Below are 14317 nucleotides of genomic sequence, written 5' to 3' on the forward strand. Positions count from 1 at the left end.
ATTCGAGTTTCAAAATTCGGTGCTGACGGCAGCGGATGGCATCGACTAGCGAGGTTCGTCGAAGAAAGAGACGAATATTTCGTTAGAGTTGAAGGAATATTCTAACGGCGTTAGGTAACGCCATTAACTTTTGTTAAGATTTTAACGAAATATTCCTAATTGTTGTTAACTGTTCCGTTAGGGTTGGCCGCGCGTGGGGGCGCGTCTGGCCGTGCCTTGCCCAGCGGGTGGGTGGTCGAAATTTTTTTTTTTTTTAAATATTGGGATGTTTGTGGTGTTGAGTAGATCACGTTGGCATATTCAAACACCCCATTTGAGCAATGTATGAGAAGTTATTAGCTAGTTTCATTTATGTGCTTTAAATTAACGTTTCTATAGTTGTTTCGCATATAGGTGAGACCCATCCTCAGGATGAGCGCAGTCAATCGAGGCTTAGGGGCTACACCCTTCCACATACCAGTGAGTGGGCTTTTGGGTTTCCGTATATACCTATATACTTGAGATTTTTCCCAGAAAATCGATTTAAATTAAATTATGTTTAGAAATGCCATGCATATTGATTTATACGTAGATCATTGAGTTAATATGGTATGCATAAATGTGATTGACACTGTGGATGCTCAGGTAAGTACCAGGTGAGTTGTAGATTGTTTATGTAATTGATGATCATGTGAGATGTGTTGAGAGCTCATAAACCTGCACCCCGGTGTTAGTGCTCCCACTCGTGGTTAGGGCACAGTCCTTCACATGATGTTCACCTCCCGCACCATACGCTCATCTTGGATCCAAGTTAGGTGCACAGTCTTGTCGTACAGACCACTATAGGTGGTTCCGACTCATAGGTGACCTACGATTATTCTCACAGTCTTCACGTGATCGTAGCACTTGAGCGTATTTATTTACACCCAGTCTTGTCGTACAGACCACTTTAGGTGGTTCCGACTCGTGTGCAGGTATATTTGTTAAGATGTGGATTTGAGCCGTAGAAGTCACATTAAGTGACTCCGGCTAGATGGATGAGTTCTAGATTCAACCGTACAGGTCACGTTAGGTGACTCCGGCTGATATATCATTTGCATTGATTTATCACCTGGCTTACATATTTTTATGCTGAGATATTCGACATGGCATATTTGTGAATTTTGCTATCTTGAGCAAGGTTGTGGTATAGATATGTATTATATTTCTGGGAAATTATATAGGTTTTACAGCGAGGGGTTGTTATTGAAATGGTTTTGAAAAGCTTTGTTTTTGCCCACTCACACTTTCTGTTTTGCGCCCCTCCAGGTTATAGTTAGGAGTGCTTTTTGGTGGCTTGTGAGGAATCCACGACAACTCTGATAGATTATCACCATTGTATGGTCAACTTTGGGTGTTGTATAATTAGTATTCGTCCTGCTGGACTGCACTTAGGCTACTTGTGCTCTGGTTGTGAATTCACACTTATTTCGTCTTGCACCTTATCTTATCTTATCTAGTGCTCTAGTTAGTTTGGTTTTTATTTATTCGCACTTCTTATATTAATATTACTTCCGCACTATGCACATGGCTACGTCACTTTCGTGTGATGGCCAGCATGCCTTCATTTCGATCGGGGTGTGTCAGTTTGGTATCAGAGCCTAGGTTTGGCAGTTCTGCATATTTTGTGAACATTCTAATTATTTTGGTGTTTTCTGTCAGAACTATGTCGCCTCGTAGAGAGCCATGTCGTTCAGCTGAGCTTAGTTTCCCTGATATAGCTCAGTTAGAGGAAGTTATAGCTCATGCAATTCAGTCTTTGCTTCGCCCTCCTCAGAGGACTCCTCTGGAGACTATGTATAACTTAAAGTTGGATAAGTTTAAGGGTCATGAAGGACATGAAGGAGTAGAGCGGTGGCTTGAGCATCTTGAAAAGACTTTCCAAGTGATGCAAAGTCAAGGGAATCTTCCTTCTGAAAGGTGGGTCGAGACAACTGCATGCTTCTTAGGTAAAGAACCAGCATCCTGGTGGGAACATGAGGTTTATCAGTTGACCCCAGAGGAAATTGCTGACTAGGAAGTGTTTAAACAGTTGTTTCAGAAAAAATTTATTCCCCCTGAGTATATAGATCGCAAGAAGCAAGAATTTACTCAATTGAGACAGGGGAAGATGACGGTGAATGATTATTGCAGGAGATTCACTGACTTGTCTCGTTATCATCCGGATGTTGCTGCCAATCCGATTAAGATGTTCTGCCGTTTCAAATTGGGCACTAAGAAGAAGTGGCATTTTATGGCGACGACTACTCCTTATGCTTCTTACCAGGAGTTCTATGAGATTTTGTTGAGGATTGAGGATTCAGAGAATATGCCTAATGAGAGTGAGGAAGAAGAAAATAACGGCAATCAGAAGAGAGATGATAAAGGTAAAGGTCAATCATCACAAGGACCTCGCAAGACTCAGAGCTTTAAGCGAAGTGAAGCTAGTTCCAGTTCTTCCAGCAGGGGTTTTAGTGCCACTGACCAGAGGAGAGTTGGTAGATTTTCTGGAGGTCCTAGATTCCATAGACAGGGGGATGCTAGTAGAGGATGGGCTCGAGTATGCCGCAGATGTAACAATAGACATTTTGTGGAGTATAGGAGAGGCATCAGTGGATGTTTTACTTGTGGTTAAATGGGGCATAGAGCTATGAATTGTCCTCATAATTAGCAGAGGCCCCAGCAGCCTTCCTTGCCACCACCAGCGCCAATCTAGCAAGTTCCAAGGTTTGGTAGTTATGGTCAAATGGGTCGTGGTGGTGCTTACCATTATCAGGGTGATATTGTTCCTTATGCTTCAGGGCAGTATCAGTATTCCCAGGATCCTTATTATCAGAGTGGGTATCCTCAGTATTATGGCGGTTATACGCCGTATCATCCCATTCCAGTTGGTAAATCTCAGTGGTACCAGGGAGGATAGCCCCAGCAAGTAGAGATTGCTTCCAGTAGTGCAGGATCTTCGAGGCAACCTGGTCAGCCAAGTCAAGGCCATGGTGTGCAAGGGTGAAATAATCAGGCTAGTAGAGGTCGTAGGGGACGACAACAAGCCCAGGGACGTATTAACAATATCTCTCTGCAGGATGCTTAGAATCATCCGGACTTGATCATGGGTACGTTAAACATTCTTGGTCGCTTTGCTAGAGTTTTAATTGATTGTGGTGCTACGCATTCTGTCATTTCTCATACATTTGCTCAAGTGACGTAACCTCATCCTACACCTCTAGGGTATGATTTAGAGTTTGCTATGCCTAGATGGGAGAGATGTTATGTTGATTGTGTATATCCAGGATGTCCAGTGATGGTGGAGGATATAGTTATGCCAGCTAACCTTATCCCGTTAGATATTGTTGATTTTGATGTGATTTTGGGCACAAATTGGTTGCATTATAATCGTGCCAATATAGATTGCTACGGGAAAACAGTTACTTTCTATCGTCCTGGATTACCTGAAGTTACTTTTGTGGGTGAACAGAGTGGGGTGAGGCATGGCGTTATTTCTACTTTAAGAGCAAAAAGGTTATTATCAAAGGGTTGCTAGGGATATTTAACTCATATGGTGTTGAATGATGTTGCTCCTAGTAGTGTGGAGGATATAAAAGTAGTCAGGCATTTTCTTGATGTATTCCCAGATGATTTACCTGGATTGCCGCCAGACCGAGATGTGGAATTCATTATTGATTTGCTTTCAGGTACGTATCCTATATCTTTGACTCCTTATCGAATGGCTCCTGCTGAATTAAGGGAATTGAAGATTCAGTTGCAGGAATTAGTTGATAAAGGTTTTATTCAGCCTAGTACTTCACCATGGGGAGCTCCAGTGTTATTTGTGAGGAAGAAAGTTGGGACTTTGAGGCTATGCATCGATTATAGGCAATTAAATCGGGTAACAATTAAAAACCGTTATCCATTGCCGCGTATAGATGATTTATTTGATCAGTTTCAAGGCGTCTCCATATTTTCTAAGATTGATTTGAGGTCTAGTTACTATCAGTTGAAGATTAAAAGTGAGGATGTTCCTAAGACGGCTTTTAGGATTCGATATGGTCATTATGAGTTTCTTGTGATGTCATTCGGATTAAATAATGCACCTGTAGCTTTTATGGATTTGATGAATCATATTTAGACAAGTTTGTCGTTGTCTTTATTGACAATATTATAGTATACTCTAAGTCTAAATTAGAGCATGTTCGACATCTCACTTTGGTGTTGAAGAGATTGAGGGAACACCAATTGTATGCTAAGTTTAGCAAATGCCAATTTTGGTTTGATCAAGTGGCATTTTTGGGACATGTTATATCTGCCAAAGGTATTCTCGTGGATCCTCAAAAGGTAGCAGTCGTTGAGAATTGGGAACAGCCACGAACCGTCATGGAGGTACGGAGTTTCCTTAGTCTAGTAGGTTATTATCGACGGTTTGTTAAAGATTTTTCCGTTATTGCATTACCACTAACGAGATTGACAAGGAAAGATGTTAAATTTGAGTGGGATGATAATTGTGAGCAGAGCTTCCAGTAGTTGAAGTATTGTCTCACTCATGCACCTGTTTTGGCGCTCCAAGATGATAGCGGTAATTTTGAGATCTATAGTGACGCTTCTTTGAATGGTTTGGGATGTGTGTTGATGCAACATGGTAGGGTGATTGCTTATGCTTCACGACAATTAAAGCCTCATGAGATGAATTACCCTACCCATGATCTGGAATTAGCAGCCATTATCTTTGCTTTGAAGATTTGGAGACATTATCTTTATGGTGAAAAATGTAAGATTTATACGGATCATAAAAGTATCCAGTATCTTTTTACTTAGAAGGATCTTAATCTTCAGCAGCGAAGGTGGATTGAGTTGCTAAGTGATTATGATTTCACGATTGAGTATCACCTTGGTCGTGCAATTGTGATGGCTGATGCACTTAGTAGGAAGACTCTAGTTAGACTTAATGCTTTATATACTTGTCATATTCCTCTTCTTGCTGATTTGAGGTCCACTGGAGTGAATTTAGGGGTGGAAGCTTGAGAAGAAGCTTTACTTGCTAATTTCCAAGTTAGACCAATTTTAATTGATCGTGTGCTCGAGGCTCAAATTAATGATGAAGAAATCCAGGAGTTAATTGAAGCAAGAAGTCAAGGGAAAAAGAAAGATCTTAGAGTTCGAGAGACTGATGGTATGCTTATGCAGGAGAACAGAATGTACGTACCGAATAATGCAAAATTAAAGAAAGAAATTTTGGATGAAGCGCATTGTTCGGTGTATGCAATGCATCCTGGAGGTACTAAAATGTATCATACCATTCGACCATTTTATTATTGGCCGGGTATGAAAAGAGAAATTGCTGAGTATGTGAGTAGGTGTGCCATTTGTCAACAAGTTAAAGCTGAAAGGAAGAAGCCTTTTGGGTTGATGCAGCCGCTCCCCGTTCCACAGTGGAAATGGAAAAACATTACTATGGATTTTGTGTACAAGCTTCCTCGTACACATAATGGTGTGACGACATTTGGGTGATAGTTGATCGGCTTACTAAGTCAACACATTTTATTCCAGTGAGGGAGAAGTATTCTTTAAGCCGATTAGCTAAATTATTTATATCGAAGATTGTGAAGCATCATGGAGTTCCAGTTAGTATTGTCTCGGATCGTGATCCTAGGTTTACTTCTAAGTTATGGGTAGCATTCTTGGAAGGTCTTGGTTTGAGATTACTTTATAGTACAACATATCATCCTCAGACAGATGGATAATCAAAACGAACTATTCAGATGTTAGAGGATATACTAAGAGGGTTTATAAAGTGGGTGATTAGGTACCTTTTAAGTGGGTGATTGGGTACTTTTTAAAACTTTCACAGTAGAGAGGTGTGGTATGGTTCAAAAAGAAAAGAAAGCTAAGTCCTAGGTACATCGGACTGTATGTGATCACTGAGAGAGTCGGTGAAGCTGCTTACAGGCTTGAGTTGCCTCCAGAGTTGTCTAAAGTGCATGATGTGATCCATGTCTCGATGCTTCGTCATTATGTTTCAGATATGTCACATGATAAGGAGCCCGTGACTATTCTGGATTGGAAAGATAAAGTTCTAAGGAATAAGACCGTGCATTTAATGAAAGTTTTGTGGAGGAATCACTCAGTGGAAGAGGCTACTTGGGAGACAGAGGATTGGATGAAAGAGATGTATCCACGCTTGCTTTATGATTACTAGTGGTTTGTATTTATTGTGTGAATTTCGAGGATGAAATTTTCTTAAGGGGGGTAGGTTGTGACAGCACGTCCCGAATGTGTCTATTATTTTATCCTCGATGGCATGAAATGACTAAATTGCCCTTGGACGTTAGTTGGTGTTGTGAGTGATATGTTTTGGTTGTGGTCCAATTCATGTTTTCCTTAGTTTTTGGAACCAATTAGAACTTAGGTTTATTCTATTTTATTTTGTTTTGGTTGGCTGCCACTTGGACCACACAGACACACATCCATACCACACTCCCGTGTACCCTCTATTTCCTTCACCTCTCGGATTTTCTTGCCATTTTTGTACAACCTGTACGGGTAACCCTTAAAACTCTTTCAAACATCATGGATCGAGGTCGGGAATGGTGTTTTTGGACTCCTTGCAAGCTTAAGAGTCGACTGGTGGTGGTGGTTGGACATGCAAATCTTTGAAACCAAATAACCTAGTTTTGGGTTACTGTTCATACAGTCGTGATCGTGGCGGGAAAGAACTCCAGAAGAAGGTGGACTTAGGAGATTAAAACCTAGCTTCTACTCCTCTTTTAGTAGAGCTCACGAGAAAAGAAGCGTAGGATATTTAAACCAGCGGGACCTTAGCCCGAGCCCGGGTTGCCGGGAACAAACTAAATACCTGGGGAAGAAGATAAAACAGAAGAACATATGCTCGTCTTATCGTCTGCGTCTGCTCAATACTAGCTGCTCAAAGGCACGTAGGAAGAATGACAACTAACTAGCGTATAACTAGCGTACGCATACTCGGACCCTATAAGAGAAGAGATCGAACCTAAGAGCAGAGAAAGCAGCTGAAACTCAGAAATCCCCACTCGCTTCATTCTATGCTTGAAAGGATCAGGGACAGAGGGACTATGCATTTTGATGGTTCCAGTACTTCGACCTCAGCGGGTGTCGGTATTGCAATTCAGTCGCCTGACCACTGCCGATGGTATTTTTCTCTCAAGTTGGATTTCAGCTGAGTTTTAACGTTCTCGGGAGTATTAGGAAGTCTTCACAAAGCTCGGGGAGTAATTTTGAAGTGTTTTGGAAGTCGGGAAGCTCGAGTTCATCGAGTTGCAGAGGTTGCTGATAGGAGCATATTCATGCGACTTAAATGGCTTGTTCTCGTGCATTTACGTTATGTTTCTTTAGTTATTTTAGTCCTTTATGCTTCTTTTATGTGTTTTCAGGTTCTAAGGGCTTAGGGAGCAAGAAAGTGCATTTTGAGGCTATTTGGAGCATTTTTGGGCAAGGATTGGATAGCTTAATTATGGAGCAAAGAGGATGGACGAAATTGAAGCCTTGTATGCTCTTTGGGGACATCAAACAAAGGGCCTAGCCCAATCAAACAAATCCTTTGAGCCATGGAAAACCTCTAGCCCAATCAAACATATTATGCCATGCAAACCAACCTATTTTAGGCCCATTCTATGTACTTAAACCCTAGCCCTTTAAACTAGCCCTATTATCACTTATCACTTTCATTCACTTATCACTCACCACATATCATTCATTTATCACTTAACATATCATTCACTTATCACTTATCATACTCATAATCATCTACACCTTTCAACCATTTAAACATATGCATTTCAACTCACATGCACATCCACCTCTTTCCACCTAATCCACATGCTTTCACAACCTAAAACACATGCACATGCACCACTAATCCCTTCACTTTCATGCCATCATTTCTTCCCCCCCCAATGCCGTGCACTCCTTGAGCATTTCCAGTTTTTCCCCTTCTCTTTGTATTCACAAGTCACATGCATTCACTTCATCATTACACCACCACTCATTCTTTAAATCCACATGCACATTTAATCATTCATTCAAGCCCCCTTGTGCCATGTTTCCCCCTTTGTTCCCACCCATCACATGCATCATCATCAAACAAACACTCAATGCCGTGGGTTCCCTTTGCTCCCCTTGTGCAATTCCAGTTTTCACATGTGTCCTAGCTGTTTTTCCATCATTCCTCCACACAAATGCTTAAACAAACAGCCATATGTTCCCTCCACTACCCCTATAAATACCCTTGCATTCATTCATTCACTCCCCATTCAATACACATCTCATTTCATACACAACACACCACAAACACTTCCATTCCTTCTTTGCCGTGAGTCCCACTTCATTTCCAGCATCATTCCCTTCTATTTCCACCACTTCCCAACCCTCCAAACCACTCCTCATCCATTTCCATAATCCCCCAAACCTCACCTTAGACCTTGTGCTACAACAACGAGGAAGATAAGAGGGCCTAAACGTTCATACAATTCAAGTTTGAGTTGTTGGAATGTTTGGGTGTTTCTTTGATTTCAAAGTTTAAATTCAATTCTCTTTGTTTTGTACGTATAAGGATTGGAAGAGAAGAGTGCCTAAACGTTCATACAATTCAAGTTGAGTTGTTGGAATGTTTAGGGGTTTCTTTGATTTCAAACTTATGAGGAACTAAACCCCCTTTAGCTAGGGGGTGATTCGAAACTATGTTTATATTTGCAATATGAATTGATTAACTTTCGTTGGAATTTCATAAGTTGTGGATTCAATTTGATTAACCGTTTGATTGATAACTTATTTATGAATGTTTATTAAGAATGCGCGCTTAATTTTCATGCATAAATATGACGCTAGAATATAAGTGAATTTCACCTAATCGTTATGAACTTATATTCACAAGTAGTGGAGGTTGCTTATAAACAATCGCGTTAAATGAATTCTTGGCACTAGTTTCATGCTCATCATAGTAACGAATGCCTCGTCAACACTTATAGTTTTCATAAATGCTTAATGATCTTTGATTGTATCTTTATTGTGCTTTTCACGTAAAGGACTTTTGGAGAATGTGGTGAATTGCGTTGCGCTAACCCATCCAATTCATTAATTTAAGGAGAACTTGACGGTTAATTTAAGCGGACCTAATTAACCCGGGGTGTTGAGTTTCACAACTTATCGAAAGACCAACTGAGAATCAATTTTGTATGCAAGTGTATCATGTGTGGAGAAGAACCCCTTGGCTATTCCATCATCCATATTTTCATCACATTCATATTTACATTTTGCCTTTAATTATATTCTGTCCATTTAATTCAATATCGTCCAAACACATTTCCCCCATATTTCGTTGAGTTTTAATCATTCGTATTTGTTTTATTTTTATATCTTTAAGCTTTTGGAGTCATAAACAGTTTCAAATTCGTCTAAATCAAGTTCTAGTTTCTATTTGAGTCAGTTTGATTGTTTTAGGCAGTTTGAGTTTTTCAAAGCCATTCTGAGTCATAGTAGTCTTGTTAAGAGTATTTACATTTAGTTTTTGTGTTTTCAAGTCAATTCAAAATAGATTAGCACCCCTAGTTAATCCCCGGTTAGAACGATCCCTACTTACATCATTACTACAATTGTCACAAATAGGGTTTAATTTGTGCGCGTATAAATTCTCGCATCAAATTTTGGCGCCGTTGCCGGGGATTGGCAAAATTGCTAATCCCTTGTCTTGAGTCTTGTTTAAATTGTTTAGTGTGTGGCAACTTGTTTTCTTACTTGTGCCAAGTCTATTAAGTTGGTTACTTATCTTGTTTACTTTTGTGTGTAGGTACTAGTTTATGACCCGTAACTCACAATCTGTTCGTGAGCATATCTCCGACTTTGACGGTGATTTCGAGAGGACTTTGAGAAGGAACAAGAAATTGCAAGAGTCTAATCCTCCTGGTCCCGAACCTGACGTAGAAGAAGAAGCCACGGATTGGGTTAAAAAGGAAGTACCAACCATGGCCGTGGACAATCGAACCATCAAGGAGCTTTCGGCCTCGGGTTTGGATAATGCATTGCCTCTTTGTATCCAATACCCCACGGCTGCAGAGGGGAAGACTGATTTATTTGAACTCAAATCCAGTTTGTTACACCATATTCCGAAGTTCCATGGCTTGTCTATGGAAGACCCCAACAAACACTTGAAGGAGTTCGAGGTGGTTTGTTCGAGCATGACCCCCGCCACTGTGGATGGGAGTATATTGAAGATGAAGGCCTTTCCATTTTCACTTATGGACAAGGCCAAAGATTGGCTCTACGAACTAGCCCCGGGAACTGTGACTTCGTGGGAGAGTATGAAGCGTGCTTTCTTGGAGAAATTCTTCCCTACTTCGCGAGTGATTCTCCTACGGAAGAAAATTAGTGGTATTCAACAGAATCATGGTGAGACATTCCCGGCTTATCATGAGCGCTTCAAGGGCCTTGTAGCTTCATGTCCTCAACATCAAATGAAGGAGGAACTTCTCCTTCAATATTTCTATGAGGGCCTCCTTCCTATCGAACGTCAAATGCTTGATGCATCAGCGGGAGGAGCATTGGTGGACAAAACACCAAGGGATGCCAAGATTCTCATAGCCAACCGAGCGCTCAACGCTCAACAATATGAAGGAGTGGGCCAAAGGGAAGCCCCACGGCAACAAAGTGTAAATGAGGTGAGTGCTATTTCTGAAATTCAATCACAACTTGCTAATCTTACTTCTCTTGTTTCTCAGGTTGTGATTGGTCCAAAAGCACAAGAACACCAAGTTTGTGGCGTGTGCTCAATTCAAGGGCATCCATCCGACAAGTGCCCTCAACTAATCGAGAATGGTGGGTGGGAATCTGCCAATGCCATGGGCTATGGGAATCAAAACCAACCAAGGAACGATCCATATTCTAACACATATAATCCAGGTTGGAGAGACCATCCAAACTTCAAATGGAGGGAGCCACAACAAGCTGCCCAACAAGGAGGATTTAGGCCAAACCCCCCTGGTTTTTATTCCAAGCCGTATGCACCCCAACAACCCCAACAACCTTCGGCATCATCTCATTCAGGTACGTCCTTGGAAAGTGATCAAGCTATGCAATTACTAACCTCTATTTCGCAGGGGTTGCAAAATCAAAACAACCGAATAACAAATAACGAGAAGGAGATGATGGATATGAAGAAACAAATAGGGCAGATTTCTGAGTTCCTTGGACAGATTAGAGAGCAAGGAAAGCTTCCTAGCTCAACCACAGTCAATCCAAAGGGAGGATTCGAATCCGCCAAGGCCATCACCCTAAGGGGTGGAAAAGAAGTTGGGGCCGAGCCAAACAATCCCAAATCTGCCCAGAAAGTAGATGAAGAGACGACACAACCTGAGGAAGTGTCTAGCTCACCCACGGAAAGGGTGAAAAACCCAATGCCGCAGGCCCCCAATCACCCTAACTCGGCCAAATCAGGTAATTTAAGTTCAAATTCATGTACTTCACGTCCTAATCTGCCCAATGTACCTTTTCCTCAAAGGTTCATGCAAGAAAAAAAGGAAGAAAGCGAGAAGGACATTCTTGAAACATTCCGGAAGGTGCAAGTGAACATACCGCTTCTCGATGCAATCAAACAGGTTCCAAAGTATGCTAAATTCCTCAAGGACCTATGCAATACAAAGAGAAGAAGGGCAAACAAAGAGGTAGTGAAGGTAAGCGAGAATGTGTCCGCTGTTTTGCAACGTAAACTGCCTACCAAGTGCAAAGACCCCGGTAGTTTCACGATTCCTTGTGTGATTGGACATAATCGTTTTGAAAATGCCATGCTTGATTTAGGTGCATCCATAAATGTCATGCCTTATTCTATTTATGCATCTATGAATTTGGGTGAATTAAAACAAGATGGTGTAATTATACAATTGGCCGATCGTTCTAACGCGTATCCAAAGGGAGTTTTGGAAGATGTGCTTGTGCAGGTGAACCATTTAATTTTTCCGGCTGATTTCTACGTCCTAGACATGGAGGATTCAGCCCATTCTACATCTTTTCCGATTCTCCTTGGTAGGCCATTCATGAAGACGGCCCGAACGAAGATTGACGTATACAAAGGCACCTTAACAATGGAATTCGATGGGGAAGTGATTGATTTTAATATTTCTGAAACTATGAGATATCCCGTTGATGACCATTCTTGTTTTTCCATTGATGTTATCGATTCTTTGGCGCAGGTATACCTTGAAGAATTGAACGAGGACGCCCTGGAAACAACCATCACTAAGGCCATAGAGCGCAAAAATGAAGGATTTGGGCCAATGCAAGGCCACGGCAAGGAGGAGGAATTCTTTGCAATGGGTTCTAGTGAAGAAATAATTGAGGTTGTGGCAGCCCTTGAGTCATTGCCACAACAATATGGTAAGGTTCCACTATCACTTTCAAATTCAGTTTCCACTAAGATGCTACCTTCTGTTGTTCAGGCACCATCGCTTGAACTTAAGCCGTTGCCGGACCATTTGAAGTATGTGTTTTTGGGAAAAGGCGAAACATTGCCCGTCATCATTTCATCAAGTCTCACGGCAATGGAGGAGGAGAAGCTTGTGAGGGTGCTGCGAGAGCACAAAACAGCCATAGGGTGGACTTTGGCCGACATTAAAGGAATAAGCCCTACCACATGCATGCACCGTATACTTCTTGAGGAGGGGGCTAAACCAACTCGAGAGGCTCAGCGCCGTCTCAACCCTCCAATGATGGAAGTTGTGAAAAAGGAGATTATCAAACTTCTTGATTGTGGAGTGATTTATCCGATCTCTGATAGTCGTTGGGTGTCACCGGTGCAATGTGTTCCAAAGAAGTCCGGAGTGACAGTGGTGAAGAATGCTGACAATGAGCTTGTGCCAACCCGCATTCAAACAGGTTGGCGAGTATGTATCGATTACCGGAAGCTAAATGCCATGACTAGGAAAGATCATTTTCCTTTGCCATTCATCGACCAGATGCTCGAAAGGTTAGCCGGTCATGCTTTTTACTGTTTTCTTGATGGATACTCTGGATATAACCAAATTGTGATAGCCCCGGATGATCAAGAGAAGACCACATTCACATGTCCCTTTGGAACATTTGCTTATCGTCGCATGCCATTTGGCTTATGCAACGCACCGACCACTTTCCAAAGGTGTATGGTAAGTATATTTTCCGATTTTGTTGAAAAGATCATTGAGGTTTTCATGGATGATTTCAGTGTATTTGGGAGTTCATTTGATAATTGCTTGGATAATCTGACCTTAATTTTGAAACGATGTGTTGAAACTAACCTTGTCTTGAATTGGGAGAAATGTCATTTTATGGTGAAACAAGGTATAGTTTTAGGACATATCGTTTCAGAAAAAGGAATTGAAGTAGATAAATCGAAAATAGACCTTGTACGTCACTTACCCTCTCCTACTTCGGTTAGAGAGGTACGTTCGTTTCTTGGCCATGCAGGGTTCTATAGGCGTTTTATCAAGGATTTCTCCAAGATGTCCAACCCTCTTTGCCGATTACTTCAAAAAGATGTGCCATTCAAGTTTGATGAAGAGTGTAATTCGGCATTTAACCAACTCAAGGAGAAGTTAGTCTCGGCCCCCATTATTGTACCTCCAGATTGGAGCCTTCCGTTCGAGCTCATGTGCGATGCATCCGACTATGCAGTAGGTGCTGTTCTAGGACAAAGAAGAGACAAGCGGCCGCATGTCATATACTATGCCTCTCGGACTCTCAACGATGCCCAATTGAACTACTCCACGACGGAAAAAGAACTTCTAGCTGTGGTTTTTGCTTTAGATAAATTCCGTTCATATTTAATTGGAACTAAAGTAATCGTTTATTCTGATCATGCAGCTTTGAGGTACTTGCTCACGAAAAAGGAAGCAAAGCCGAGGCTTATCCGATGGATGCTTCTTCTCCAAGAATTCGATATCGAAATCCGGGACAAGAAAGGAAGTGAAAACATGGTGGCTGACCACTTGAGCCGTATGGTGCATGAAGAGGATGCCGTGCCTATCATAGAGACATTCCCAGATGAGCAACTGATGTTCGTCAAGGGTTTAATTTGTATGCGTGGAGGAGGTACCCCTCCATGCCGTGGAACCTAGTCAAGCTTAAACGGAGGTACCGTCCGGCTGCAAGACGTAAAAGAAAGCGCTACTTGGGAGGCAACCCATGCATTCAACAAAGGAAGACTTAGAAAGCACTCCAATTCCAGATTCCTAAAAACTCTTCTCTTTGTTGATATTTCGTTTCTGCCTTGTTAGGTTGTTTAGTTGTTATTGTTTGTTTGTTTATTAATTGTGTGAGTCTATGATTGTAACAT

The 14317-nt window shown here is 41.6% G+C and overlaps 1 protein-coding gene across 1 annotated transcript; it reads left to right on the forward strand.

Annotated features, from left to right (window-relative positions):
* Window positions 1-2128: 2128 nt before the first annotated feature.
* LOC137735956 (uncharacterized) lies at window positions 2129-6184 on the forward strand. Its single transcript, XM_068475307.1, has 4 exons — window positions 2129-2557; window positions 2774-2888; window positions 3285-3513; window positions 5935-6184. The coding sequence occupies exons 1-4, from the start codon at window positions 2129-2131 to the stop codon at window positions 6182-6184; spliced, it is 1023 nt and encodes a 340-aa protein (XP_068331408.1).
* The last annotated feature ends 8133 nt before the right edge of the window (window positions 6185-14317 follow it).

This window comes from Pyrus communis, chromosome 6 (assembly GCF_963583255.1).
Source record: "Pyrus communis chromosome 6, drPyrComm1.1, whole genome shotgun sequence".
NCBI classification, from domain to species: domain Eukaryota; kingdom Viridiplantae; phylum Streptophyta; class Magnoliopsida; order Rosales; family Rosaceae; genus Pyrus; species Pyrus communis.